This window comes from Colletotrichum orchidophilum (assembly GCF_001831195.1).
Source record: "Colletotrichum orchidophilum strain IMI 309357 chromosome Unknown Scaffold_9.1, whole genome shotgun sequence".
NCBI classification, from domain to species: Eukaryota; Fungi; Ascomycota; class Sordariomycetes; order Glomerellales; family Glomerellaceae; genus Colletotrichum; species Colletotrichum orchidophilum.
Genome location: NW_019172965.1, coordinates 404,085 through 428,092, shown reverse-complemented (window position 1 = coordinate 428,092; position 24,008 = coordinate 404,085). Strand labels below are relative to the sequence as shown.

The window sequence follows — 24,008 nt, the reverse complement described above, 5'->3', positions numbered from 1 at the left end:
GCTCTCAGATATGATTTATATGTTTTCAATCTCGACTCAGTCAGCTCATGATCACGAGTCCTGAGTTAATCTGATTGCAAGGCTATCACCATTACGCGTGTCTGGCCCCAACTGACCGGACCCTCATTGTCCCGGCTGCTTCTGAATCTGGTGATCTCGCTTCTGTGAGAAATCAGTATTCCTGCTTCTAGGCCAATCATGACGCTCATCCGGTCGCCTGAAGGTGGTGGCACAGCAGACGCGCGTTGTCTGTCAGACCATGTGGCTTCAATGGCTACGGAGATAAGCATACTTTACGGCCCGACCGATGGGCAACACTGCAGATGAGCAGGTCGCCAAGGGTCTTCGCGGGGTCTTGAATAGCCCGGCGTAGCGAAGAGTGAGTTCACGTAATCGATTCTAAAGTAGGATGATATTTTGAAGATTTTCGCAGGCGCAGAAGAAATGTCTGGGGCTTGATTCGAAAGGGTTATTCCAGTGCGAACGAAATGTGAGACCATTTTAAATGAAGTGACCCGAGTGCGAGCCTTTCCCACAAAGTACATGTACTCATGTATGCATTTTGCAGTATCCTACCAGATGCGACTGCGATTGCTGTTGCATTGCAGTCTGACCGACACCGCTTGACTCACCCGACCAGCACGGGGAGCTGAATCGGGTTTGGGCCGTCAGCACTTCGATTCCTATTCGTGCCATATCGCCAAGCGGATCAACCGACTGGCATTGAGATCACTGTGGCAGCTTGGGAGACTGCATCGTATAAGATGCGATAAGTTAGTGTTGGATGATAAAGTCGAAGTTGAGAAAGGGAGCTACACCACAACTTCTCGGTCTACATCACCTGAATATCCTCAACTGCTAGTCTTGGTCGAACTCGAGAAATCAATCACCGCATAATCAGAAGATGAACCCAGTCAATACCAAGCCGTACAAACTTCCTCCGGATGCGACATGGCTGAGTGAGTCTCGGTTCTTGATTAGTCGACTAGATCGGCACAACTAATTTCATGCCAGTCACCGGGTGCTCGTCGGGCATCGGTCAATCACTCGCAACTCTGATTGCAACAAAGCCTGATCATCGCCTGATCGCAACAGCTCGGAACCCTGCCGACTTGGACTACCTGCCCGACAACGACAAAAACATTCTCAAGGTTTCTCTGGATGTGACATCACCCACGTCGGTGAAAGATGCGTTCGATGCGGCAGCAGAGCACTTTGGTAGTGGTTTCCATCTCGATGTTGTTGTCAACAATGCCGGATATTCTTTGTCCGGTGACACCGAGTCTGCGACCGAGGAACAGGCCCACGAGGAGATCGAAACCCTCTTCTTCGGTACCGCTCGAGTGACTACACGTGCTATCGAAAACATGCGGGGATCTGAAAATCACCGTGGTGGTATCATCTTCAACATCTCCTCGCTAGCTGGACAATGCGCTTTTCCGGGGCACGCGTATTATCACGCGGGAAAATGGGCCGTTGAAGGTTGGACTGAGTCCGTAGCAAGGGAGATGCATCCTGACTGGAACAGTACGCTAGCGTCAGGTTTCATCCTTTCCACATTCCAAGTTGCTGATATCCGTCTAGTCAACTTTTGTATTGCCGAGCCGAGCGGTGTCCAAACCAACTTTGAGGGGCACAGCAAAGCGCGCTCCGAGCCACATCCAGCCTATGCAGGGCAAGACATGCCAGCTCGTGTTCTCGAAAGATACGTGGAGATGGGGATCAAGTCAGGAACCCTCACCAAGCCGTCTGTGATTGCAGATGCCATCTATAGCATTGCATCCAGGGAAGAACGCATTCCGTTGCGTGTTCCGCTTGGTGCACCTTCTTGGGGATTTATCAAGCAGAAGCACGAAGCTTCCTTGAAAGACCTCGAGGACATCAAGGAGTTCAGTCTGTTGAATCAGAAGCCGTCCGGTCACTAGCCTTTAGCGGGCGTCCGGGGTCTTTGCATACGACACGTAACGGTAATCAATATTCCAGCAAGTTGTCATACATCCCTGAATTTTGGTACGCAATATTGTATATTCTCAAAGACACTGTGGATTATTGCTCAGGCAATATCTTATGCCACGTCAAGAGACTGTGACAGAAAGTTGGATATCGCGGATCAGGGGGAATCCGCTTCCCCGCAAGATTCCAGTAATTCATTACTAGAACGTCATGAACTCGTACCCAATCGGCCAGCCGTAGGATGATGGCTGACGAAATGTACATTGATGATACATCTTGAGTTTCTCCCTCAAGCAGAGAGCACTTCGGCGCTCCATTGCTAGAGCAACTTCCGACTTCGTGGAAGCAGCATTCTTAGGAATGCTCCAAGTCCCGTCACATTGGTAGGTCCTTTTCAATCAACGGCCAACCTCGACGTGATAATCCTTGGTGACCTGGATCCCTGTGTTGTAGTTTACACCTTCTTCGGAACTCCGGTCGTCCGCAAATGCAGTGGTCTGGTTCCTGACGCCCTTTGAGTCGACGATGTGCTCCTGACTTCCCAAGGATGTTTCGTCGAGCTTCTGGTGGCCATTTCTGACCCGCGACATCTTGTGTGTGCCGCCGGTACCGCCGAATGTGACCAGGCCGGAGTGAGGAGTATTACTCGGGTTCGTGGAGCCGGTACGTCGATGGGGGAAGAGCGGCTTGATTGAAGGAGCGTTTGTGCAGATAATAGCGACGACCTGATAATATTTCGATTAGTTGAGTTGAAAGGCATCGAAGGCGTATGAGGATTTCAGCTCACCGTCTCGCGAATGGACCAGTTCAATCCCAAGTCAAGTCTCTCAGGAGTGCTCAAACAGATGATGCACCGCAACAGCGTGCAGATCACGATGAAGAAACCGGCGCAGAACATGAGGCCAAAGGCAAGTTTCCTGGAACGTTAGAGTCGAACACGTCAGGCGTTACGTAGTCACAACTTACTTTTGAAGAGTGGTTTGAAGCCTCCACAACAACGGAATGGGGATGTACATAATCATGATATCGGTTCTGGATGGGCATATTAGCCAAAAATCACAATGAGGATAGCTCATGCAGCACTTACACGACATTTGTAGTCACCAACGCGTAATACTTGGAAGTGTTTTGCGTGCAGTCATCTGCCCAACGTTAGAACCCAATCTCTCGATGCAACCGACCCTGAAACGTCACATGGATTTCCTTACCTCCGGGATATGGATACACTTGCCAAAGCTTGTGCATGGGACGGCAATGTCCTGTGACAACCGCAAGCGTGGCCAAGTAGGCAAAGACGCATATCACGGACACCACCTTGACTAGGCGTTCCTCTGGCAAAGTTTTGCTGCACGAGCGTGATTTAGCACCGGTTTGTAAGCCATGGATCAATAGCAACTTACGTGACTCTAGCGAAGAAGAAGAGCATAATACCCTTTAGACTCCAAATCATGCTGACGTAGATATACCACGCAGCAAAAAGCCATTTTGCACCAGTCTCGTGGCTCTTGTATTCTTCTGGCGTCAGGCTCAACGCGATTTCGTCAGTCATTCCCGTGATGCTTCCCTTCTCAACTGGAAAATGGGAGTTAGAACAAAAGATAAGTTTCTTCAAGAGGGTGTGTTCTTACCGATAATTTGACACATCATAACCTCCAACTAAGGTTCATGGTGTTGTCAGCGGAGCCCGCTCCGTGGTGTGGGAGGAAATAGGGGTTCTTCTTCAAAGGCAACTGACCGTGAAGAACACAAGGGCCGCAATGGCCAGGTAGTCGTCGCCCTGCCATTTGAAACCCACGACCTTTTTCCATCGTGTAAAGATTCGTATAAAGAGAACCAAAACTCCAATGCCATATTCCACCCACATCTCAATCACCGCGGGCATCAACGCTGCAGAGACCGCCATGGTTGCGGTTGTCGGAGTTGACCGCAAACACGCAGCACACACGTTCTCAATCGGGGATAGGCAAAAAAAAAGAAAGAGCTTCCAAAAATGTGAAGGCGTAGACTTGCGGTTAATGCTCAACCGGCTAGACCAACGCCATTTACGGGCAGCTCATGCTTAAGAATTGGGTTGCGAAAAGGCTGCAGACTCTGCAGCCTGCCGGACCCATCTCCGGGTTTCTTCCAGCCTGCAGTTGATAGTTAGGATCGGCCAAACCTTCGTTCATTGGGTCCAAGGAAGCGACTGCAAGACGTAAAGATACTGGGTCGTGACTGTGGACTCAGGTAGCAATTCGCCGTTACAGAGACATTCTCGGGGTGTGGAGGAGACAACAAAGGCCCACAATGCTGAACCGGTAATGACGAGAAAACCCTCTTTTCTTCCTTCTCTCTGCCAGTCTCTGGATGTACCTGGCTGAAGTAGATTATCTGAGAGGTCGGGGTGTGTAGATCGGCAAGCATATTACCATTTTAGAAAGTTCTGCTCATTGGACATGACTTAGCTGCTGGCAGACAAGGTCTGCATTGGCCCGCGAGAGGGAACGTCAAACTACTTGGCAGCAGACCGCAAGGGCAAAGTAAGGGCACTTGAGGCATTTGCGTTGTATCGGAGAAAACGACATAACATGACCTTCGTCCCATGCGGGATTCGTAATAACGGAGAGTTCAGTTTATTGCCGGTTCTGTGGAATTGCACTGATAGACGACGCTAAGACGCCTCAAAAAGACGTTGGATCATCAACGGTTACGGGAACTACCATGGAACCACAGTATCAATCGCCCATCGGATGGGCAGGTTAGATCTCGGTCGGCAGCCGCTCATCCCCTCAAAGCCAGGCCATTTCTGGTAAGACGATAGATCCCTCCCGTTTTCTCGCCTTCTGGCCTGTTGGGCCGCGATGAGGTTGCCGGCCGCAGAAACCCCTGGCACATTGCATTTCTATTAGTCGTTGCTGGAGAACGGCCCCGCCCGAGGAACTGGGACGGCTTCGAAGTTCGAACAAGGGCCCCTGTGAACTCTATTCCCATGACTGACTCGATCTCGGTCAGCCCCCACTCGGAAACGCGCTGACAGTTTGTAAATGTGCAGTTCCTGATTGAGCAAAATCAATCTTGCTTCATAATATACCGGATGAACGTGGGGCGCAGATCATCACGTAAGACGGAATCTATCTGTGACCGCCGGTAGACAGAGAAAGCCCGTCGGCCGTTTATCATGAAAAGATATACACAAAGGAGGGTTACGAGGAAGATTCAAAACATTAGATGATACAGTGTTACTACCAAGTCTACCACTCAATAGGCAGGGACTTGATCGGCGCGTCGAAGAATGCCGGCAGCTTGGCGATTTCCACCTTTTCGCTCGTAAACGCGGGGTGGTCGTCGTATGCAAGAAATCCCGTTCCATCATAGCACCCAACGTACTCCGCGTCCATCTCTTCACCCTTCAACACTGCCACATCGACCCAGAGCAGCAAATCACCACCCTCCATAACTCCACCAGGTCCATACGCACCAAAGAAGTCCCGTCTGAGCTTGACGTGAACCTTATCCGTTCTGCCAATGTGTTCCATTTTGGAAAGGTCGAGCCAGAAGAGAATCTGAGCTTGGCGAATGTAGTCCAACCCGGGGAAGATTCCGTGGTCGTTTGTCAAAGCTCCGTTGGTACCGTTGGCACCATTTGTGCCGTTGGTAGAGGCACCGTTGACAGCACCGTTCGTGGCACCTGGTTGCTTATCTCCCGCAAAGGCGTGGCAGGCTCTAGCAGAAAGCATCCCGCCGGCGGGACCAGTAGTCATGACATTGGTGACCCATTGCTTGGTCAGGCCGTCGAAGTTCTCGTTCCAGTGACCGCGCTCGTTATCATTCATGGCACTATAGTCTTGGCCTTCGACCACGAAGGAAATGTTGTCAGGGAACTTGGACACTCTGACCCTTCCGGGACGGATTTTGTCCGTAAGAGGACGGGCCTCAGGTACTGCAGGCAGAGTAGACTCGAACTTGTCTTCGGGTCCCTCAGGGGTCAAACGCGAGCGGTAGGCGCCCCAGTATCCCGTTTTCGAGGTAAGGGGGATCAGCTCTCCGCAGTGGCCGAAACCGGAAAGCTTCTCCTTGTTGGATTCGTACATTGATCTGGTGGCGGGCAAGCTCACGGTCTCTCTCCAGAAACCAGCGTTTTCCGGGAGAGCGGCCCAGAAGGCCGAAATTTTCGGGCTTTCCCACCATGTCTTGAAAGTCTGGGGAGACTTCCAGTAGCTCATCCAGACCTTGGAGGGAAGATCATTTTGCTCGAGCTCTTCGACATAAATCGCGGCGGCCTTGATGAGTCCGTCGAACTCGTTGATGAGAGTCAGCTTCTCCGGTGATGGTGAGTCGGCGTGATACTGGCATCCGAAGATTGACACAGTGAAGTGATGGGCTGTAGGAAAACGAGAGCGAAGCATTTTGGAAGATGTGCACAAGAACGATATGCCATTGACTGGGGAGAATACGACACGGCATCGCAGCCGAATGAAGGACCCTCCAGCCTTTATAGCGTAGCATAGCAATTCTGCTCTCCCCCCACCACAAAAAGGAAAATTCATAATGCAGAAAGTCTCTCTGGAACGCCTCTGCCTCAACCAGGTTTTTGGAGCTCCAGCCAACCATGCAAAGAACACACCCCTTCCCAAGCTCCTAACACGCGCAACCCCATGTATGGCCATAGCCCGAGATGGAGCAAGCTGGGGTTAGCAACTTGACATATGCAGGGTCGTAGCGTAGGCGGAGAGCAAAGACCAATGACAAGGGCAAAAGGAGGGGAGACGGCAGAGCTAGCCAAGGTCCTGGAACATCTTCACCGCCGATCAACAGCAGTGCAACATCTTCAAATTGAGAAGCGGAGTTGCGGGGCCATCCGGACTTGGATAGCTGGGGTGTCCCGAGTTCTGCTTTGCTCCCCATTTCAGAGAGATCCTATCATCCAGTGTCCCAATTACCACCCCCATAGCCCCAGTTCACAGTTATATTAGGCGACGCTCGGATCACTCCCCAAAGGGGATCTCCCTGCGACGTTTTCTGTCAGGTTACAATACTTCATTAGAACTGCCTCTCTTGACCGTGAGCAACAGAACCCGTAAAGTAATTTATTGTCCGGCAACAGTGTTGTCTTATCAACCAATCATAAGCACGAAAACACAGTTGCAGAGATAGCTGGCCAGGTGCACTGGTGGGAACTCCAATTTTTTGCTTCTGCTACATACGACGAGCGCTTTCTTCGTTATCTTAACATTTAAGCGCCCCGCTTCTCGGAACACGGCATCAATGGATTGCGAATCCGAAATCGCGTCGACTTGGACAGAGGATACCCTCGTGAATACTTCGCCTTTTCAGCAGAGGATCTTGCATGTTCGTATTGATTTGAGATTAGACGGGTATCAAGAATGGCCTAGTCTCCTAACTCGTTTGTTCTGCGCATTGGAAAAAATTCAGTTGAGAAGCATAGACGAACAACAAGGTGTTGTTAATCTTAAAACAAAGTATGGATAGTGAAAGATAACCCTTCCGGAGAGAAAAACCAGTGGCTGGCTCATCCGCGACGTGATAGCCCGAGATGGAGAAGCTCGTGAATACCTGTTGATCTGGCTCGATATCGTTGCTCGCGCCAGAGAAAGGTTGGACCGTGCTGATAGGGTGGAAGATCACGTCTTCCATATGCTTGAGCCTGGAAGCAACTCAAGAATCCAGGCCACAAAGATTGCAGCAGCCTTCGAGGATGTGGCGAAGGCAGCCACAGAACCTTGCAGTAGACGATCCAGCGAAAGCCAGCATGGCTCAAGGCTGATATAGGACGTGAGTTTTACGACCCAGCCAGTTGGGGAACCAGCTGGGTTGCTAGCCGGCGTGACTATTTAATGCACAACAGAGAGATAATAACGACGAATTTGTCGATACCGAATCTTTTGCTTTGTGCTACATTTGGTTGCCCTGACCTGCCGGTAACACTGAGATATGTCAGGGGGTGTCCTTAGACGTGTGTCGTCTTAGGACGTTTGTCTTCCTAGGAGGCAGGCATCTGGAAATTGAGGGGTATCTCGAGCGACTCCTGGACAGTGACAATTGTGTGGGCTCGTCTTCCTGCCTCTTTGAGGAGAGCAGTACATCTGTAAACTACATTTATTGGAGAGGAGTGGTATAATTGGGCAACGCTAGATTATATTGAGGACGCCCTTGTAAGTAGTGAAGAATTATATACTCAGGTAATTGTCACGTAAGGGTGTGCAGCAATGCTGTGGACGGGAAGGATCAAAATTGCTCTTGATAGTGTGGATATAGCGCGCAACATACCCGACACTGCTGCTGCCTAGGATCGAGAACGAAGCCCTGTATATGATACGTCTGGTCCGCCTTGGCTAGGAGGAGAATTGCTACCTGGACGGGCCGCATTTGCCACCCGCTCCTGTTGGTCACGTTGCGTATGGCTCTTCGATGCATTCATAGTATGGGCCAGAACATAAGGGAATGAATTTACCAATTGATCAAGGAGTGCCACATGCCCCGTACCGCAACTAACTTATAGCTGCGCCATACGTGCATGAGCCAGGGGAGGTGTTCCCGGTCTAGGTAGGTAGCCAAAGATACTAGCATGTCCAAATTCCCGTTGCATCACATCCTGGTCATAGTAGCTAACATTTCGACGGGACCCCTTACTGTTGGTAACTTTTAGGATGGCGGCAACATGCAATGTAGGTGGCCAGGATCAACCTCTGTCGGCGCTGACGAGCCGGTTTCACCTCCGCGGCGGCCAGGACCAAGCACAGAAGAATAATCACGCTGAAGCCTCCAAGATGCCTGGCTTCGAGGCAAAGGCGGATATCTTCTATTCGTGGCAATTCTCTTAACTGAGCCAAGCTCTGTCGTTTAGTGCGATCAAAGCAGGAATCTATCAGAAGCTTGAGCGATAGTTGATCCATTATCGGCAGAGGGAGGCTATTACTTTGAGGAAAAAGGACGGCTTGGCGGATCTGGCGTAGGGAAGGAACTAGGAACGGGGGTAATTACTGCGAAAGGTCTGCGACTCTGCTGCATAGGACATGGGCTTAAGTTAAGATTTCTGGAGTGTGATTCTGGCGCATAAGGCACTGCAGCATTGTTACCTAATGGTTAACCTGATGCGTGGTACGTCGTGGTGACTTTGAAAAGTGCAGCTTGCACCTTGCCTTTGAGGCGTATGGATACTTGGTTACAACTTTGGATAAATACCTACATAGCGGAGCGGCGGGCGTGGCTAGACTCAGTAGGAATAGGTAGACTAACTTGCTTTTTACCTAATGGCTGCATTGATAGCTTAGATGTAACAGGAACGAAATGCCAAATTATTGGCCCTATGAGCGGCTAAGTGAGACTATAAGGCTAGGAAGGAGTGTTGTAGGTCCAGGCCGCCTAGAGCTAGACAGCATGGGGTGCTTTTTGCTGATGTCCGGTTTGCGGTACTTCCGTGTTGTTCTGCCGTGTACCCTGATTGAGGTTAGATGGTATAGCGATGCGAACCTGGAATTACATACATGAATGGTTATATTGAGAGAGCGGTAGTTAGACGATGTGTTGCTAAATGTAGGTGTGAAGGTGCGAGCATGTTCTGGGATGAAGCTATTATGGGATTCTGCTAATAGGTAGAGGCATGGCCGACGACATTGACCTCGATCGGAAGAAAGAAAAATGTAATGGAAACCGATAGAATCAGTCCTGTGGCGCGCGACAATACTAGGAGGATTCTGATTCTCGAATACTGTTCCGCGCCGTCCTCAAACGTACCCTAAGCTGGCGAGCCGGCATTTTGATCCAACTCGTTTTGCTAGAAGAGTGGTTGTTTGTCAGACGCTGTGTTGTGTTCTTGCACACTTTCGAAGACTTCCTTGCGACGCTGTTCTCCTGACTTGGCCGTCAGCGACCGAAAGACGCCTTCAAGTCAAGTAGGGCATCAATCTCTGTACAGCATAAACATATCATTGGAATAGGCCATTCCTGAAAATGGTAGACTCATCCCCACACCCCCACAAACCATGAAACGGTGGAATAGGTGTCTAGAACCCTCTTTTTTATCCGAGTTGTGAAGTTTGGGAGTGCATGGGTGATGACGGAGCAGTAATATGTTCACAATGCCACTGACAGGATGCTCGTCCGGCGGCGACTTGGGCACTCTTCGATATATATTAAAATGGTTCTCAATATGTTCCACAGCTCCTCGGTTGACAAAACACAGCAAGACATGAGGGGGCCTAGGTAGTATTTCAGGTTCATCATTGAGTTTCCTTCTCCCTTTGAGCCGCCGCCGCCGTCCGCTTGGCGCGCCAGTGTCGACCCCGCCACAGCTCTAACACGACGAATGAACATGAAAGTAGCGCGATGATGGCACAGAGCGTGAAGGCCCAGCCGACCCCGATGGCGCGGATCAGGGGCCCGACGGCGGCGGTTCCGCCGGCGGACAGGAGACAGCGCAACAGGTTCATAGAGGCGGTGGCGCTGAAGCTCTGGGTCCGGAACAGATCGACAATAAGGGTTGCTACGGATGGTATTTGTGTCAGCGAATGATGGCCCTCTGAGAAGGTTTATAGAACGTGCGGCAGCGGAGCAAAAAGAAGGAAAAAAAACCCCTGTAAAAGGGATAAATACTTACAGAAGACGGCCAAGATGATGGTGTTGAGGCCTCCAACAAAAAAGGCCATGGTAATGGAGGCGGCAATATGGGTGTTAGACTCAATAATCCAGCCCAGGGCGACGACGGAGATAAGATACCCAATGGTAGGGATGATGACGGGCTTAATTCGTGCGAGCTCAATGTGCTGTACTTCGTTCGCAGGAGGTGATCCGTCGTCGGCTTCGGTCGACTGTGCTGCCGCTGCCTGTTGCTCCCTCTTGAGCTGGTGCTTGTACTCGCGGTCCAACAGCTTCCCTGTAAGCACGCTGCCACAGACGGAGCCGACGCCGTTCGAGATGTAGGTCAGGCCAATGCTCAACTCGTTCAGGCCGTAACGCTCAGCGTAGAGTGTAGCGGTAGCAACCATGGTGACCTGCCATACTGTGTAGCAGACGCCAGTAAAGACAACAATACACAAGCACTCGGGCTCGACGAGGAGACGGACGGGGGCGCCAATATCAATGCGGAACTTGGCAACGGCGGCGGCAGCGGCGTCGGTGGAGGCATTCTTGGGCGCGTCGAGCCACTTCAGGGGGGCGCGCAGGTAGCGCGGCGCAGAAACGGAGCCGTCGTCGACGATGCCACGCTTCGTCTCGGGAAGAAGCAGGGCTGTGAAGAGCAGGAGAAAGGCGGCAAGCGCAGACAGGAAGATGAACATGCCGCGCCAGCCGGTGTACTGGGCGAATAGGCCGCCAATGACGGGGCCAAAGGCAGTGCTGGCGCCGCCAAGGGCGCTGTAGTTGCCCATGTATTTGCCGCGGCGGCTGACGTGGATCAGGTCGCCGATGAGGCTGGCGCCGATGGCAGTGGTAGAGGCAGAGCCAATGGCTTGGATAGCCCTTAGGGCGACGACGGCCGGGTAGTTGTAGGACAGGGCGAGGCCGATGCAGGAGGCCAGGTAGATAGTGAGGGCGATGAGGTATAGCGGGCGGCGGCCGGTGCTGTCACCGATGGAGCTCCAGAGCGTGGGACTGACGCCCTGCAGGATGAGGTACGAGGTGATGGTCAGGTTGATGGCGTCAGTCGTGACGCCCAGGTCCCTCGCGACGGCCGGGATGGCAGGCGTGTACAGGTTAGAGCTCAGGGGGCTCAGCATGCCGATGGTGCTGGCGGCGGCGATGATGATGATGCGCTGCTTGGGCGCAAAGCGGCTGTACGCGGCCATTAGATCAGTTTCGATGAGCGAGACTTCACGGCCCGAAGCGGTGCCGTCTGTGACAGGGCCCAGTACTGCCGGGCCCTCGGTGTCGTAGACATTGCCGCCTGTCTTCTCCGTCTTCTCCGTCATGGTCTGTTCTGTGACTGTTTCTGTGTTCTGGTCCGTCTCTGAGGCCTCTCTTGTCTCTGTCATCTGGATTGTCTCTGTGGGAAGGGCGGACTCGGAGTTGCCCCCAGCAGTAACAGGGCGTTCTCCCATCTCAGCAGGCAAAGATAATTGTAACTGATCAAGGCGGAAGAGAAGTGGAGAGGGGTGGATGGAGGGGGGAGAAGGATAGAGGGAGAAAATGGCGAGAAGATGGGAAGTGAAGGGGGCTCTGAGTTGACATGATGGAGGTTGGAGTCATCGTCCTCTAGGGCTGGATTGGGGGAAAATAATACGGGAAAATGAAAACCTCAGTCCTTGATAGACCGGCCGATCCCGTCGATAATCAGCCCCCCTTGTCGCTGGTAGTAATTCCTTCATGTTATGAACAACGCTGATGACTATGTAGTCTCTCACCAGGTCGACACTGGCACGCTATCTCCTGCCCGTTTGGGAGATAGTGACTCAGAGCCGAGCCTCTAGCGAGTGACTGACCTCGTTGGCTGAGCCAAATAAGAAAAGTTGTTTTAGTGTACTATGTATGTAATTACCTAGCGGACTGTTGGCCACGGACCGGCCCGCTGTTGCCCGCGGCCACCTCTGCATCGGTCCCTGTCACGGATCCTACTCTGTAGTACTGTACACTCCCTTACTCGTCACTCGACATAGATATCCATAGGAACTTGGAGGTGGGGAGATGGATGCAGAAGAGCACCGAGGCCCTCGCCCAGAAACGCTCGTACAGGTATCCAATCAATCATCCCGCCAAGCTTCACAGAGTATCATTGAAACCGGAGATGCTGTTGGAGGGCCCCTCCTCTTGGTCTGGGCAAGCGAGTAACAAAAACCACGCACCCACACGTGTAAAGATGGCAGCGATTCATCATACCAGATACAGAAACAGCATTCGTAGTGTAACGTTAAACTCTGGGGTGAACTGTACCCGTACCTGGTAATCCCTGACAAATGTGGGCTAGTCTGAGTCCAGTCCAATAGCTGTCTATCGTCTCTCACCTAAATTCAGCCTTAGTCAACGAAATTGTTGGAGCTGCCTTTGATTCGACTACGGACAGATGGATCCTTGACATCCCCGGCCTCACTATCCGACTGTCGGAGCCAACTTTTCTTTCCTGCACGTATCCCCTCCCCTCCCCTCGAAACCTTCACACCTCACCATTACCGCCACTGCCACCATCAACCGCCGTCCAATCCTCACCAATGACCTCCGCAGACCCGGCCAGCAACCCGCGCGTCGGCGTCGGCGCCGTCATCTGCAACCCCGCCACCGGCAAGCTACTCGTCGGACGGCGCCTTAGTAGCCACGGCCACGGCACCTGGCAGTTCCCTGGTGGTCACCTCGAGTACGCCGAGTCCGTCTTCACCTGCGCTGAGCGCGAAACCCTTGAGGAGACGGGCCTCGTCGTCAAAGCCACCCGGCTCGCCGCCGTCACAAACTCCGTCTTCACCGACGTTGGCAAGCACTACATCACCCTATTCGTCCTCTGCGAGCCTGTCGACCCCTCCGCCGAACCGCAGGTGCGTATGAAACTGACTCTCACTCCCTTGGCCATGTCTTGCAAACACGCACCGCACACAAGTTGACATACCTAATTTTGCCACCAAACATAGGCCATGGAACCCGACAAAGCTGGCGACTGGCAGTGGATGGAGTGGTCCACCATCTGCGACTGGGTCCGCCACCACGACGATGATGGCGACGATTGGCCCGCCAAGCGTCTGTTTTTGCCCATCCGCGAACTGGTGAACCGGAAGGAGAACGAGACGGCCTTTACGGGGTTCTAGACTCTTGCATGGCTGGAATGAGGACTTAATTAGCCAAGACGGCCCTCCCGAGCCTCTCTCTCGAGGCCGCGTAAGTACATTTAGACGTGACTGGGGGCCAATGGGAGGCTTTCTTCTCTTTAAGACAGGACTCATTTTTCTTACACTCATGACCATTTCACTGGCATCAAGTGCCTCGCCCGGTTGCGAATAGGTAACAACGAGCTGTAATACTAATCTCATCTAGCTCTCCAGCCCATCGAGCCCCCTACCCCTTCCATCGCCGTAAGCGGGGGTGTTTAAAACGCTCGCCTGCGGCACGCCTCTGAGGCATTTCCGGAATACTACACGGGCGGGGCCCCAGATGTTTGTTTGTTTGTTTGTTTGGTTGATTGCTTGATTATTTAACGCAGGTTCCACCCGTAAGGATAAAGGGCGGGGGCCCCGGATGTTGACAAGAAGTTTCTGCCCACAACCAACGGCCGTCTTTCCGTGGCGCCAAGATGCATCTGGGCACCGCGGTCATCGCGCCGTGAACATGAATGCTAGCAGCTACACGTCTATGGACTAGCCCGTGTTTGTCTTCCACCATATCCCCACTACTGCCTGCCCCTGTCGTCAGCTGCATCTGACCAAATGCGTGTTGGTCCCCTGCCGCGAGCGGTCCGTCCAACGGGCACCTCCAACGTGACCTCTTACTGTATACGGCAGGTAGTCACATGCTTGGAACATAAAAATTTTTCAGTTGCTTGGCATATAGATCTAAATTCTCGAACTATCCTTCTTCAAAAGGCGCAGCTGGCGATGCAGAATGTGATGATCAAATCGGTGCTGACTCCTCCTGACTATAGCCCATGTGCCAGCAGGATGTGATGACGAGAGTATCGTCGAACGGCCCAGGCATCTAGGCGCCTCCAGGTGTCTCCAGGTGCCTCCCTGGCTACGCACCTCAGACCATCCGGGCTGGCCACCAATGCTCCAGAGGGCCAAGAAGAGACTCGTCACCTACCCAGCAAGCTTGGCTAACAGTGTAATGCCCTTCAGTGGAGGTGATATGCACAGATGTGGCGAGATCCCGTCCCTTTCGGCGCTTATTGTATACCTGTTCCGATCCAAATCGTACATCTTGAATGTTACTATGCCGGCTGCTTCTACTCTGGCTTTCAGCTATCTGATGAGGTGCTAATATCCGACACAGAGCAGCGCGCAAAGAGAGGTAACTACCTCGTCGAGCCGCTGCATATCTGGACAAACTCGGCGAGTTCATCACTGGTCCTTCACCTGTGCCCAGCAACAACACTGCATGTACTACTGTCAACAGCATCAAGCACTCATATCTTGTGTTCCTTTCAGAATCTCGCTTTAATTGGAATTACATAACAAAAATGCTGCACGGTGCTCGCTTGGCTGCCAGACATACAGCGGTGCTTATGTTATGCTATGTGTTCATGTTGCTTCCGAGGCGAGGGATTCCCACTATGGCCGTTTCTCCATTGAGGGTTGCCGATGACACCCTGCCATCATACAACCCATCACTGGTCTCTACATAGGTATCTTGACTGAAAAGAGGAAATGCCCACGTCTTTCTGACGTGCTAAGCCGGGATATATATGTGTGTGTATGTGTGTGTGTGTGTGTATACATGTATAGAACACAGTACCGGCACTGGTTGCCTTCTTACTGTCTGGAACATCACTGACTCTGCCGATGATGGAGGCACTTCTCCTCATCCCGCGGTCGAGACCACCACTGCTGCCTGGATGTCCCACCGGTTATCCTCTGCCCAGTTGACGCAGTCCCCTGTTGAGGCTATAACATCTCTTGATGGAGTGGACCATGGACAATGTTAGTTGCGCACCCTGCTTGTACATAGCCTACCTATACAGCTTCAACCAAGATGCCACGATGCGCTTTCTCTAAAGGAAAGGATCAACGACTGCATGTGTCGTAGGCCGATGGGTATAAAACCCTCGTTCGTTCCTCCGAATCTCTCCATACCATAGAAACTCAAGCTCACAAGCTCTACTCTTCTTTCTCACCCCCCCTCTTCTTCTCTGCCTCATCCTCTGCCTCCTCCTCTGTCTCTCTCTCGCCCAAACCTTCACTCATAACCTCACTCCTTTTCCCCATCTTCGTAACGACGTCCATCATCGTCCGATAGGGTCCGTCAAAATGGCCATCAGCCCGCGGCCTCACATCATCATCATCGGCATGGGCCCGGCCGGCCTCGCGGCCGCGGCGCGCCTCAAGGGCACCGGCATCCAGTTCACTATCGTCGACAGCGGCAAGGCCGTGCAGGATCGCGATCGGTACCTGCCCGAGGACGCCACCCGCGGCCACGGAGGCGCGGGCCTCTTCTCCGACGGAAAGTTCTCCTTCTTCCCCTCCGCCTCGGAGCTGTGGTCCCTGCCGCGCGAGGGCGACCTGCACGAGGCCTACGACTGGACCTGCAACGTCCTCAACCAGGCGGGCCTCGAGACGCCGCCCTTCCCCAGCAACCCGGACGCCTACTCGGTGGCTGGTATGGTGGAGAGCGACGAGTGGAAGCTGAAGGACTATCCCTCAGACTACCTCTCTCTCGATGCGCGCCTGCGGCTCGTCAATGACATGGTCAGCGACATCGACGGCGCCGTCATGAACGAGTGCAATGTCCGAAACGCCACGTACCACGCGGCGTCGGACTCCTTCACCGTAGTCGTCGAGGACCGTGCGACGGGCCAAATCACGCGGCTCAGCGCGAACAGACTCCTCGTCACGACCGGCCGGTTCGGCCCGCTCGAGGCCAGCCTGCGCCGCATGACGCGGCATCACCAGTTCCACCGGCTGGAGGTAGGGTTCCGCATCCAGCAGCGCAGCGAGCGGGCCTTCTTCCGGGCCATGCCGCAGCTCGACCCCAAGCTGCGGGTGCGCGAGAGCGACGGCAGCGTCGAGTGGCGCACCTTTTGCGTCTGCCGCCAGGGCGAGACGTGCCTGACAGAAACCAACGGGCTGTGGACGGTCTCCGGCCGGTCCGACTGCCCGCCGACGGGGCGCTCCAACTCGGGCTTCAACACGCGGATCCTGGACCAGGAGCTGGCGCGCAAATCGCTGGACCGCGTGCTCGCGGCCATGGGCCGGCCCGAGGCGCACTTCCAGCTGCCCACGCAGGGTCTGCTGCGGGGCGACGCCGAGGTCGTCGCGGCGCTGGACGAGATCTACGGCCCGGAGCTGGTCGTCAAGATGACCGAGGGCCTCCGGCGGCTGTCGCAGACGTACAGCGACCTGGGTGACGACGAGGAGGCGACGATTATCGGCCCGACGCTCGAGGGCATCGGGTGGTACCCCAAGGTCGACGGCAACCTCAGCCTACTCGACGCGCCGGTTTGGGTAGCGGGTGACGCCTGCGGGCTGTTCCGCGGCATCGTCGCCGCCATGATCAGCGGCCACTACGCCGCGGCCTCGGCTATTGACGAGCTCGTGCAGGGCGCGCAGGTGCGGCTCATGGCGCTCGCGGACCAGACGCCGATTGAGATGGCGATGTCGTCTAGCAAGCGGTGCCTCAAAACGCTACCGGCAGCGATCGAGTGCGACGGACCATGTTGCTCTTTGGCGGGTGTGTAAGGAGGGTGTTGAGAAAACGACGGGTGTCGTCGATGTTTTGGGTTGGATCAAGGAGGGGGAAAACAAATCGAGGGGATGGTTCTAGGTAGTGCTTAGTACGGACATTTATGCATTTACGGACCGGACTACATAACGAATGACATTTTGTTCAAACAACCTTGAACCGACCAGTTTTTTCCCCTTCTGAAATTCTTATGTAATCCACGTATGGGTGTCCCGCTTGATAGGAAGCCTTTGGAAAGCCTTGATTCAGCCATCCATTACAGAAAATAAATAGCAAAGTGTCAGACATGTTGTTGCTTGCGATATCCCCCAGCACGGCAGCGGCCCCTGGACATCCATAGAGTCATGCCATGTGTGTTTACCATTCAGCCTTCTGGTCCAAGCCAAGCTCTAGCAAGTAATTGGCCTCGGACCAGGTGCAGAATAAGCTTTACCGCCATTGTTCGGAAGACCACCAGTGCCATATATGTTGATGAAGATTGATGGGTCACTTTGCTGGTACGCTCCCGGGAAGCTCACGGTAGAGCTAGGCGAGAAGGCTCCAGAGCCCGTGACCTTGATATTTGCGCACGAGATGTAGAACTGTGCACCCTTCTGCTGGTGAGCCGAATGGAGAGCCAACAGCTCAACACGCAAAAGATACTCGCCAGGCGCGATGCATTGGGGCAGGTTGAAGTAGCTCCAGCCCCCATTGTTGATCATCTTATCGACGCCCCACAGTCCAGAGGTGGTGTCCAAGTTGTCCTCGGCGATCTTGAACCACTGTAGTCCTGTTACCCCGGTGCTTGAGGCACTAGGGACTTTGGCGAGCCAGGCGGTGATGGGGCCCTTGTGTGACTTGGCGATTGGGTTGTCTAGGTCGCCGGGGTACTGGGCGCCGCCGATGACGTGCTGCCACCACGAGCCAATCTTGTCTCCAGGTGCGACGGTGATGACTTCTTGGGAAGATGTTGCGACTTTTCCGCAGATGATATCTGGAGAGGTGACGTCTTCAGTCGGGTTATTCTGGTTGGGGGCCCTGAGACCTGCTAGAGAGCCGTATTCCTTGCCATTCACAGATACTTTCTACGTAGCAGTCAATACTCTGCTCGTGTTTCTGGGAGAAATTGGGCCGCGGAGCTTACCTGAAAGATGCAATGTCCTTGAACAACAGCTACGCAGGCCGCCAGTGAGATGGAGGATAGTTTCATGGTAAAGACTTTCTACAGAAGACTGGGTGTATGGAAAGCAATGGGTATAGAGAAGAATGCGGGAATTGACTAAGACGGTTGACAGATTTTGAAGATGAAATTACTGAAATAAGATTATGCCAATAGCGTCGAATCTCAGAACTCGTGGGAATCTCGCAGGTTCTTGTATGGAGTCCGCTTCAATTAGTGGGTGATTCCTGGCTATCAAGGGCGACACTTCCGGAACTAAGAAGGCAATGCGGTCCGACATAACCAGTCCGGCAAGTTAAAAGCCGAGAGGAACAAATGAGACCCAGAAGAAATGAAGAGTACTCATATATCAGCTGTGTTGTGCAAATTGAGTGATCACACTCTATACTGTTCTTTATTGGTCGCAGCGGAGGATTCATTCCGCCAGAGAGGAAGAGTACATACTTATTGGCGAAAAAACTCATTTAGGCAGAAAGCGGTGTAATTAATGCAAGTTCTATTGATAGATGGCGCGGAAGGAAATTCATCACTTGAGATTACCACAGGTTGCCAGTCGGCAGGGGAAGAATATGGCCATCCATGACCCGGATATTGCCAAGGTCCTTATAATAATCGTAAGTCAATGCAATCTGGAATGAAGAAATGGTTGTCTTACTGAGAACACCCAGTGTTTTTTGGAAGAGCGATTTTGCTCGCTTCCAAGTCATACTGGGTCGCCTTTCATCTTTGTAATTTGTTCAATAAGGTCGACGACCGTTCGATCAAAAGTTCGGTACTCTAACCCAAGCTCTCTTGCGGCCGTCTCCCCATCCAGTCCATGCGAAGTGTCGATCATTTGTTCTTCCCGTGTGATCTTGCCCTTGGCCCAACCAAAGTTGTCCTCAATGATTTTCGCTGCAAGACCATACGAAAAGCGATCATTGGCGGCCGGGACAAATCTCTTATTTCCCACCTGACGCCTAAAGAGCGCCTCAACATGCGCAACCGCAAGGTCTCTGACATCGATCCAAAACGGCACCCGCGCAATAGGGAGTGGACTCTGCCCATTTGCAATCTTCCAAAGCATCGAATTAGACTCATTCAGCTTGTACACGTTGCTTACAGGATGAACCACTGGCCCAAAAGTCATTAGCGGACACAACGTCACGATATCAAAGTGTGGATTGCGTTCCGTGACGAAATCCCATGCCGCTAGCTCTGCGTACTTCTTGGAAGCTCTGTAAGCAACAATAGCGCTTGTATCCGGGGAAGAAGCTTCTTCATAGGTCAGAGGATTCCAATCTTCCCCCGTGTATGTAAAGTAAGGCGGTGCGGTGCGGTTGACGTCCAGAACAGAGGCGAAGGAGGAAGTGATGACCACGCGCGTGACTTTAGGGTTCGTCATTGCTGCTTCCAGTATGGAGCGGACACCGTTGATAGCTGGGAGGATTAATTCTTTCAAGTTGTCTTTGGTGTCGTAGGTAAATGGCTACAACGAGCGATTAGGAAAAGGTCTTGTATGGCGGTCTCTATCGCCTTCTTGGGAGGAACTTACACCAGCAACGTGGACTACAGCATCGACGTCTTCGATGGCCTCGTAAAACACACCAAGGTTCTCAAAGTCGTCAATCTGGACGAATCGAAGCTTGTCAAGGTACTCGGGTCGAGCCTTTATCATGGCGAAGGCCTTGTCCATAGACCGTGTGGCGCCGCGGACCCTGACACCCCGGGCCAAGAGAGTATCCAAGACGTGCGCCCCAACGAAGGCCCGTCGCGCCAGTCACCAAGACGTGATTCCTGTGATTTTGTGAGCTTGAGCCCTTGCTACTACTCATCTGCTCAAAGATCTAGACAGCTACATGTACTCACGGTGTGCTCGACATGTTAGAGAGCAAGAGATCGGCAATCCGAGTTAGAGGTGAATTTGGGTCGGATCAATTGAACAGACAGTCTGCAATAATCAATCACATCTTGCACTGGAAAGAAACTTCTCAGCGTTGCAAGCAGATGAACAGACGTGGTTGATGAATTGCGTGCAATGTCCCCTGGCTTCTTCACTGCGCATGGGGAAAACATTCTCCTCATTCTTCAGTTCGGGCGGCTTTAGCCCGGCTTGGGCCGGGCCATGCCATCTGCAGGTTTCAATTGCCGCGTCAAAGTCTGGTGATCTCAAGGACCTATGAGATGAGTCCTCAATATGCAGAATGTATAAATGGATGGTAGTCGGCTCGGGGTAATAGAAGGACCCAAAGATTCTGAGTTGGTCACCTTTTTACCAGCAGTTGCGGAGGGCTTAAAGCGATCCAAGGCCGCCCTCGGGGATCTACAGCATCCTTGCGTAATGAATAAAACCTCCTTAGTCATCGTCGTCGGGTTGCGAAACCGTATAGAGTCTCGGGTTCGTCAGGCATATAAGCCCATAATATGCTTGTAGCCCTGCTTCTACTCCGCTCTCATCAGATTGAAATGCCAGGCCTACATCCTACAAAATCTGGAGGTCAATCACACCTAATAAGTATACGTCAGCTCACTCGACGTTGACGCTTGCCAGAAAGAAATCGCTTACACCCCGCATGGAAATTTCTCCATATTCTTTCAGGATTCTACTTTTAAACCGTGCCTTGCAATATGTATCCATGATTTGGCCGAGTCTGTGAGGATTCTAGCATCGCACTTGCTCCTAATTGAGTGGAAGCTGTCGAAACAATGCGCTGCACCCCAAAATGACCCGTCAAGTCAGTTGTTACCTCAGCATTGGGTTGACTTAGGGCACCCACAAGGTACCGGGAGGCCTTGCCGGTCCGCCCGGCGCTGGCGACCAGGTGCGGGACCCACCGATCTGCGCCGGTAAGGTACCCACTGTGCCGCCCACCCTTCTCCACCCCACTCCTCTCTGGCCAACGGGAATTAACAAGTGACATTTCACTCAACGTCTTGTAAATGGCCATGTGCACATGAATGAACGATGTTCCGGCAGTGCGACATCCGCCCATTGCGTGTCCTATGTGGCTTATTTGGAGATGTGCTGATGAGCTTTCCAAAATTTATTTCTTCTAGTCGTGACAAGCCGTGTAATTTATTGCGAGTGTGTGATTCTGAGAAGAACAGTGGACGAGTGAGTGAGCAAGGTGTTTGAAGGTGTTTGGCTTAGGAACGGTGCCAAGGAGGGCAGATGTAAAGTGGCTCGATCAAATTGAGGCGCCTATGGAAGGGGAAACGGGCGGTTGCGCCTTCCACATGAATCTGCCTGTCAAGGTAGGCAGCCGATGAAGAACTCGAGTGTTACCGAGGCAGCAGTCTAACTGTCTTGAGATGGAGGAGATTTCCAAGAAATCCATAATGAAAGAAAGCAAACATTGGCCTAATAAGATCGATGCATTCTCAGTGGGCCTTTCACTTTGTAAATGTACTCCTAATCTTGTTTAAAGAATACACATTAGGCTTGGAGCACATGTCCCTAATGTGTGTGTGGCTTCCACAGAGGATATGAATAACACTGCCTGGTATGGATGTAGTGCTTCGGAAACAAGTCAATTCCAGAACACTCCCCAGGGGGCTACTTGGTTATTTAATTCACCAGCGCTTACGTATTATTCCCAAATTGAAAACGAGGTCCTTATCCATCAACTTGATCAATGTTTCTACCACAAGGACCTGATATTCTTACGCTACCTTGCTAGCAGACTAAGCTCAAGGAATTCCTTTCCATCCATACGCTGAGGCGAGCTACAAACCATGCGTCTCGACTAAAGGTGGGTCCGGCTGAGAAAGTGCTGCGCAGGAAGGAGGCACCTCAACGGTTACCGGGTCAGCCACCCACACACCTTCCCAAAGGCTCCCCGTCGCCCATCCACGTACCAAACCTTCATCCGATACCTTGCTCGCACCACGAGAGAAGGCTCTATAGCCCCCCTCAACTCCATTCCTGCCACCAGCACAGCAGGCGCCCCTCTAGGTCGGGGGGTCAGGTCAAACTGTGACGTGGTGGAGGGGTTTAAGGTCCAATCGCCACAGCCTACTCGACGACAGGCTACGAGTTCGAGTTCGATTCCCAGCAAGTGCACCAGAGATGTAGCCCCCACCGGGGGGTGAACTCTTTTGTCTTTTCGACCTTTTGATGCTTAGTCATTCCTACATATTTTGCTATCAAGGAATTGTACCGGCTGGAGATATCTTGAGTACTACTAACTAGTATGTTACGTACTTTATTCCAACTTCTTTACTTGAAGATGTCCCTGGTTAGGAAAGCCTGAGGCATAGGGCACAAGGGCTCCTTCCTCTGCCTCAGAAGAAAGCTCATAATTTATTTTGGCATTTGATTATCCCGTCACGTGGAATAGTCACCAAACTAGGAGCTGACAGGGGCATTGGAAGTTCTCCCATATCTCTCACGGCGACAAAAACTTCACCTCACCTAATTCTCGTTCCTCAATTTCTTCTTACACACCTTCCTTTCCACGGGTATTCCACTGGTACCAACTCTTCTCCTATTTTCTTGCGATTCCAATCCTCATCCATTCCACGCATCACCTTGACCTAGACGAGGCAATCCAATCACTTCGCCGCGGACTACGTCAAAATGGCGCCCAGATGTACGGGGATCTACGACAATCCGGAGGACCTTGTCTCCCAGCCGTGCAGGAAGAAGGCCCGCCTCCATAGCCCCGACAAAACCCTCAAGAACGATGATGTTCACAGCTCCGATCCTCTGCGGTCTTTCACCAAGGCCGATGCAGATGCTCTCTGCCACCAGATGAGAGAGTTTGAGCAGGAATACAACAGAGATGGATTCGAAGCCAGAGAAAATCTAGTAGGAAGCACCTTCTCCAAACTTATCACTATGGCGACCGGAAAAGTCCTCTTCATAAACTGACTCTTTTCTTAGTCTCCCAAAGAAGTCGAGCTGAGAATGGCTTGCAGTGCGCTCCTCTTTCGAATTGAAGAGATCAAAAGCCTCATCCAGGGACACTTCTACACCTCCACAACCACCCAGGCCGTTCCTGCCGACCAAGCCATTCTCACGTTGGTCGACTACCGCAACTGTCTTGTCCAGACCAAGATGCTCTGCGACAATTACCAGGGCCGCTTGAAGCATTTGGAAGCTGCAGACAAACTCAAGAATAACCTTCAATCGGTTATTCATGAGGAGGCCGCCTACGATGGAGATGACGAGAGTGACCACAAATTCACCACTTCCGACAGCTACAATCACACCGAGTATGCGAAGCGCAAGAAATGGTACCGCTCCACCACGGAGAAGAGGAGTCTCGGCCATCAGATGGTGTCGATAGAGGAGCCAGGCTCAGCCATGGAGTGGGAGCCTCTCGACAGTGTTCAGGAGTCGACTCGAGAGGATCCTGCTCACTGTTCTGCGGCGGATGATTGGGTCTCGTCTGAGCACGTGACCACATTCCATTGAGGACCACATTCCATTGAGGACCACATTCCATTGAGGACATTGATGTTCACCTCAACCAGCCGAATATTCGCTTCGCCAAGGCTTGACCGAGGCTTGACCGCATGGACGTCTCTGTGCGTTGCCGCCGCTTTGAACGGAATGGATTACAAGTCAGAGGATCACTCTGGCAATGCGAGACAATGGTACACAGGT

At 52.5% G+C, this 24,008-nt stretch overlaps 9 protein-coding genes across 9 annotated transcripts; 4 read left to right on the top strand and 5 right to left on the bottom strand.

Annotated features, from left to right (window-relative positions):
* Positions 1 to 904: 904 nt before the first annotated feature.
* CORC01_01783 (short chain dehydrogenase) lies at positions 905 to 1,925 on the top strand (the record flags this gene model as incomplete). The annotated part of the gene is made up of 2 exons (XM_022613437.1): positions 905 to 959; positions 1,015 to 1,925. The coding sequence occupies 2 exons, from the start codon at positions 905 to 907 to the stop codon at positions 1,923 to 1,925; spliced, it is 966 nt and encodes a 321-aa protein (XP_022480163.1).
* A 426-nt stretch (positions 1,926 to 2,351) lies between these two features.
* CORC01_01782 (uncharacterized protein) lies at positions 2,352 to 3,856 on the bottom strand (the record flags this gene model as incomplete). The annotated part of the gene is made up of 8 exons (XM_022613436.1): positions 2,352 to 2,678; positions 2,741 to 2,870; positions 2,920 to 2,985; positions 3,041 to 3,095; positions 3,162 to 3,298; positions 3,354 to 3,525; positions 3,582 to 3,609; positions 3,689 to 3,856. 8 exons carry the CDS (start codon positions 3,854 to 3,856, stop codon positions 2,352 to 2,354), a joined length of 1,083 nt encoding a protein of 360 aa, XP_022480162.1.
* A 1,327-nt stretch (positions 3,857 to 5,183) lies between these two features.
* On the bottom strand, positions 5,184 to 6,338 carry CORC01_01781 (uncharacterized protein; the record flags this gene model as incomplete). The annotated part of the gene is made up of 1 exon (XM_022613435.1): positions 5,184 to 6,338. One exon carries the CDS (start codon positions 6,336 to 6,338, stop codon positions 5,184 to 5,186), a length of 1,155 nt encoding a protein of 384 aa, XP_022480161.1.
* A 3,834-nt stretch (positions 6,339 to 10,172) lies between these two features.
* Positions 10,173 to 11,987, bottom strand: CORC01_01780 (major facilitator superfamily transporter; the record flags this gene model as incomplete). The annotated part of the gene is made up of 2 exons (XM_022613434.1): positions 10,173 to 10,435; positions 10,550 to 11,987. The coding sequence occupies 2 exons, from the start codon at positions 11,985 to 11,987 to the stop codon at positions 10,173 to 10,175; spliced, it is 1,701 nt and encodes a 566-aa protein (XP_022480160.1).
* Positions 11,988 to 13,091: 1,104 nt separating this feature from the next.
* On the top strand, positions 13,092 to 13,676 carry CORC01_01779 (nudix domain-containing protein; the record flags this gene model as incomplete). The annotated part of the gene is made up of 2 exons (XM_022613433.1): positions 13,092 to 13,409; positions 13,503 to 13,676. The coding sequence occupies 2 exons, from the start codon at positions 13,092 to 13,094 to the stop codon at positions 13,674 to 13,676; spliced, it is 492 nt and encodes a 163-aa protein (XP_022480159.1).
* A 2,151-nt stretch (positions 13,677 to 15,827) lies between these two features.
* Positions 15,828 to 17,255, top strand: CORC01_01778 (uncharacterized protein; the record flags this gene model as incomplete). The annotated part of the gene is made up of 1 exon (XM_022613432.1): positions 15,828 to 17,255. The coding sequence occupies one exon, from the start codon at positions 15,828 to 15,830 to the stop codon at positions 17,253 to 17,255; it is 1,428 nt and encodes a 475-aa protein (XP_022480158.1).
* A 393-nt stretch (positions 17,256 to 17,648) lies between these two features.
* On the bottom strand, positions 17,649 to 18,448 carry CORC01_01777 (glycosyl hydrolase family 61; the record flags this gene model as incomplete). Its single annotated transcript, XM_022613431.1, has 2 exons — positions 17,649 to 18,323; positions 18,383 to 18,448. 2 exons carry the CDS (start codon positions 18,446 to 18,448, stop codon positions 17,649 to 17,651), a joined length of 741 nt encoding a protein of 246 aa, XP_022480157.1.
* Positions 18,449 to 19,121: 673 nt separating this feature from the next.
* Positions 19,122 to 20,075, bottom strand: CORC01_01776 (NAD dependent epimerase/dehydratase; the record flags this gene model as incomplete). The annotated part of the gene is made up of 2 exons (XM_022613430.1): positions 19,122 to 19,886; positions 19,953 to 20,075. The coding sequence occupies 2 exons, from the start codon at positions 20,073 to 20,075 to the stop codon at positions 19,122 to 19,124; spliced, it is 888 nt and encodes a 295-aa protein (XP_022480156.1).
* A 2,901-nt stretch (positions 20,076 to 22,976) lies between these two features.
* On the top strand, positions 22,977 to 23,816 carry CORC01_01775 (uncharacterized protein; the record flags this gene model as incomplete). Its single annotated transcript, XM_022613429.1, has 2 exons — positions 22,977 to 23,207; positions 23,283 to 23,816. The coding sequence occupies 2 exons, from the start codon at positions 22,977 to 22,979 to the stop codon at positions 23,814 to 23,816; spliced, it is 765 nt and encodes a 254-aa protein (XP_022480155.1).
* Between the last annotated feature and the right edge of the window lie 192 nt (positions 23,817 to 24,008).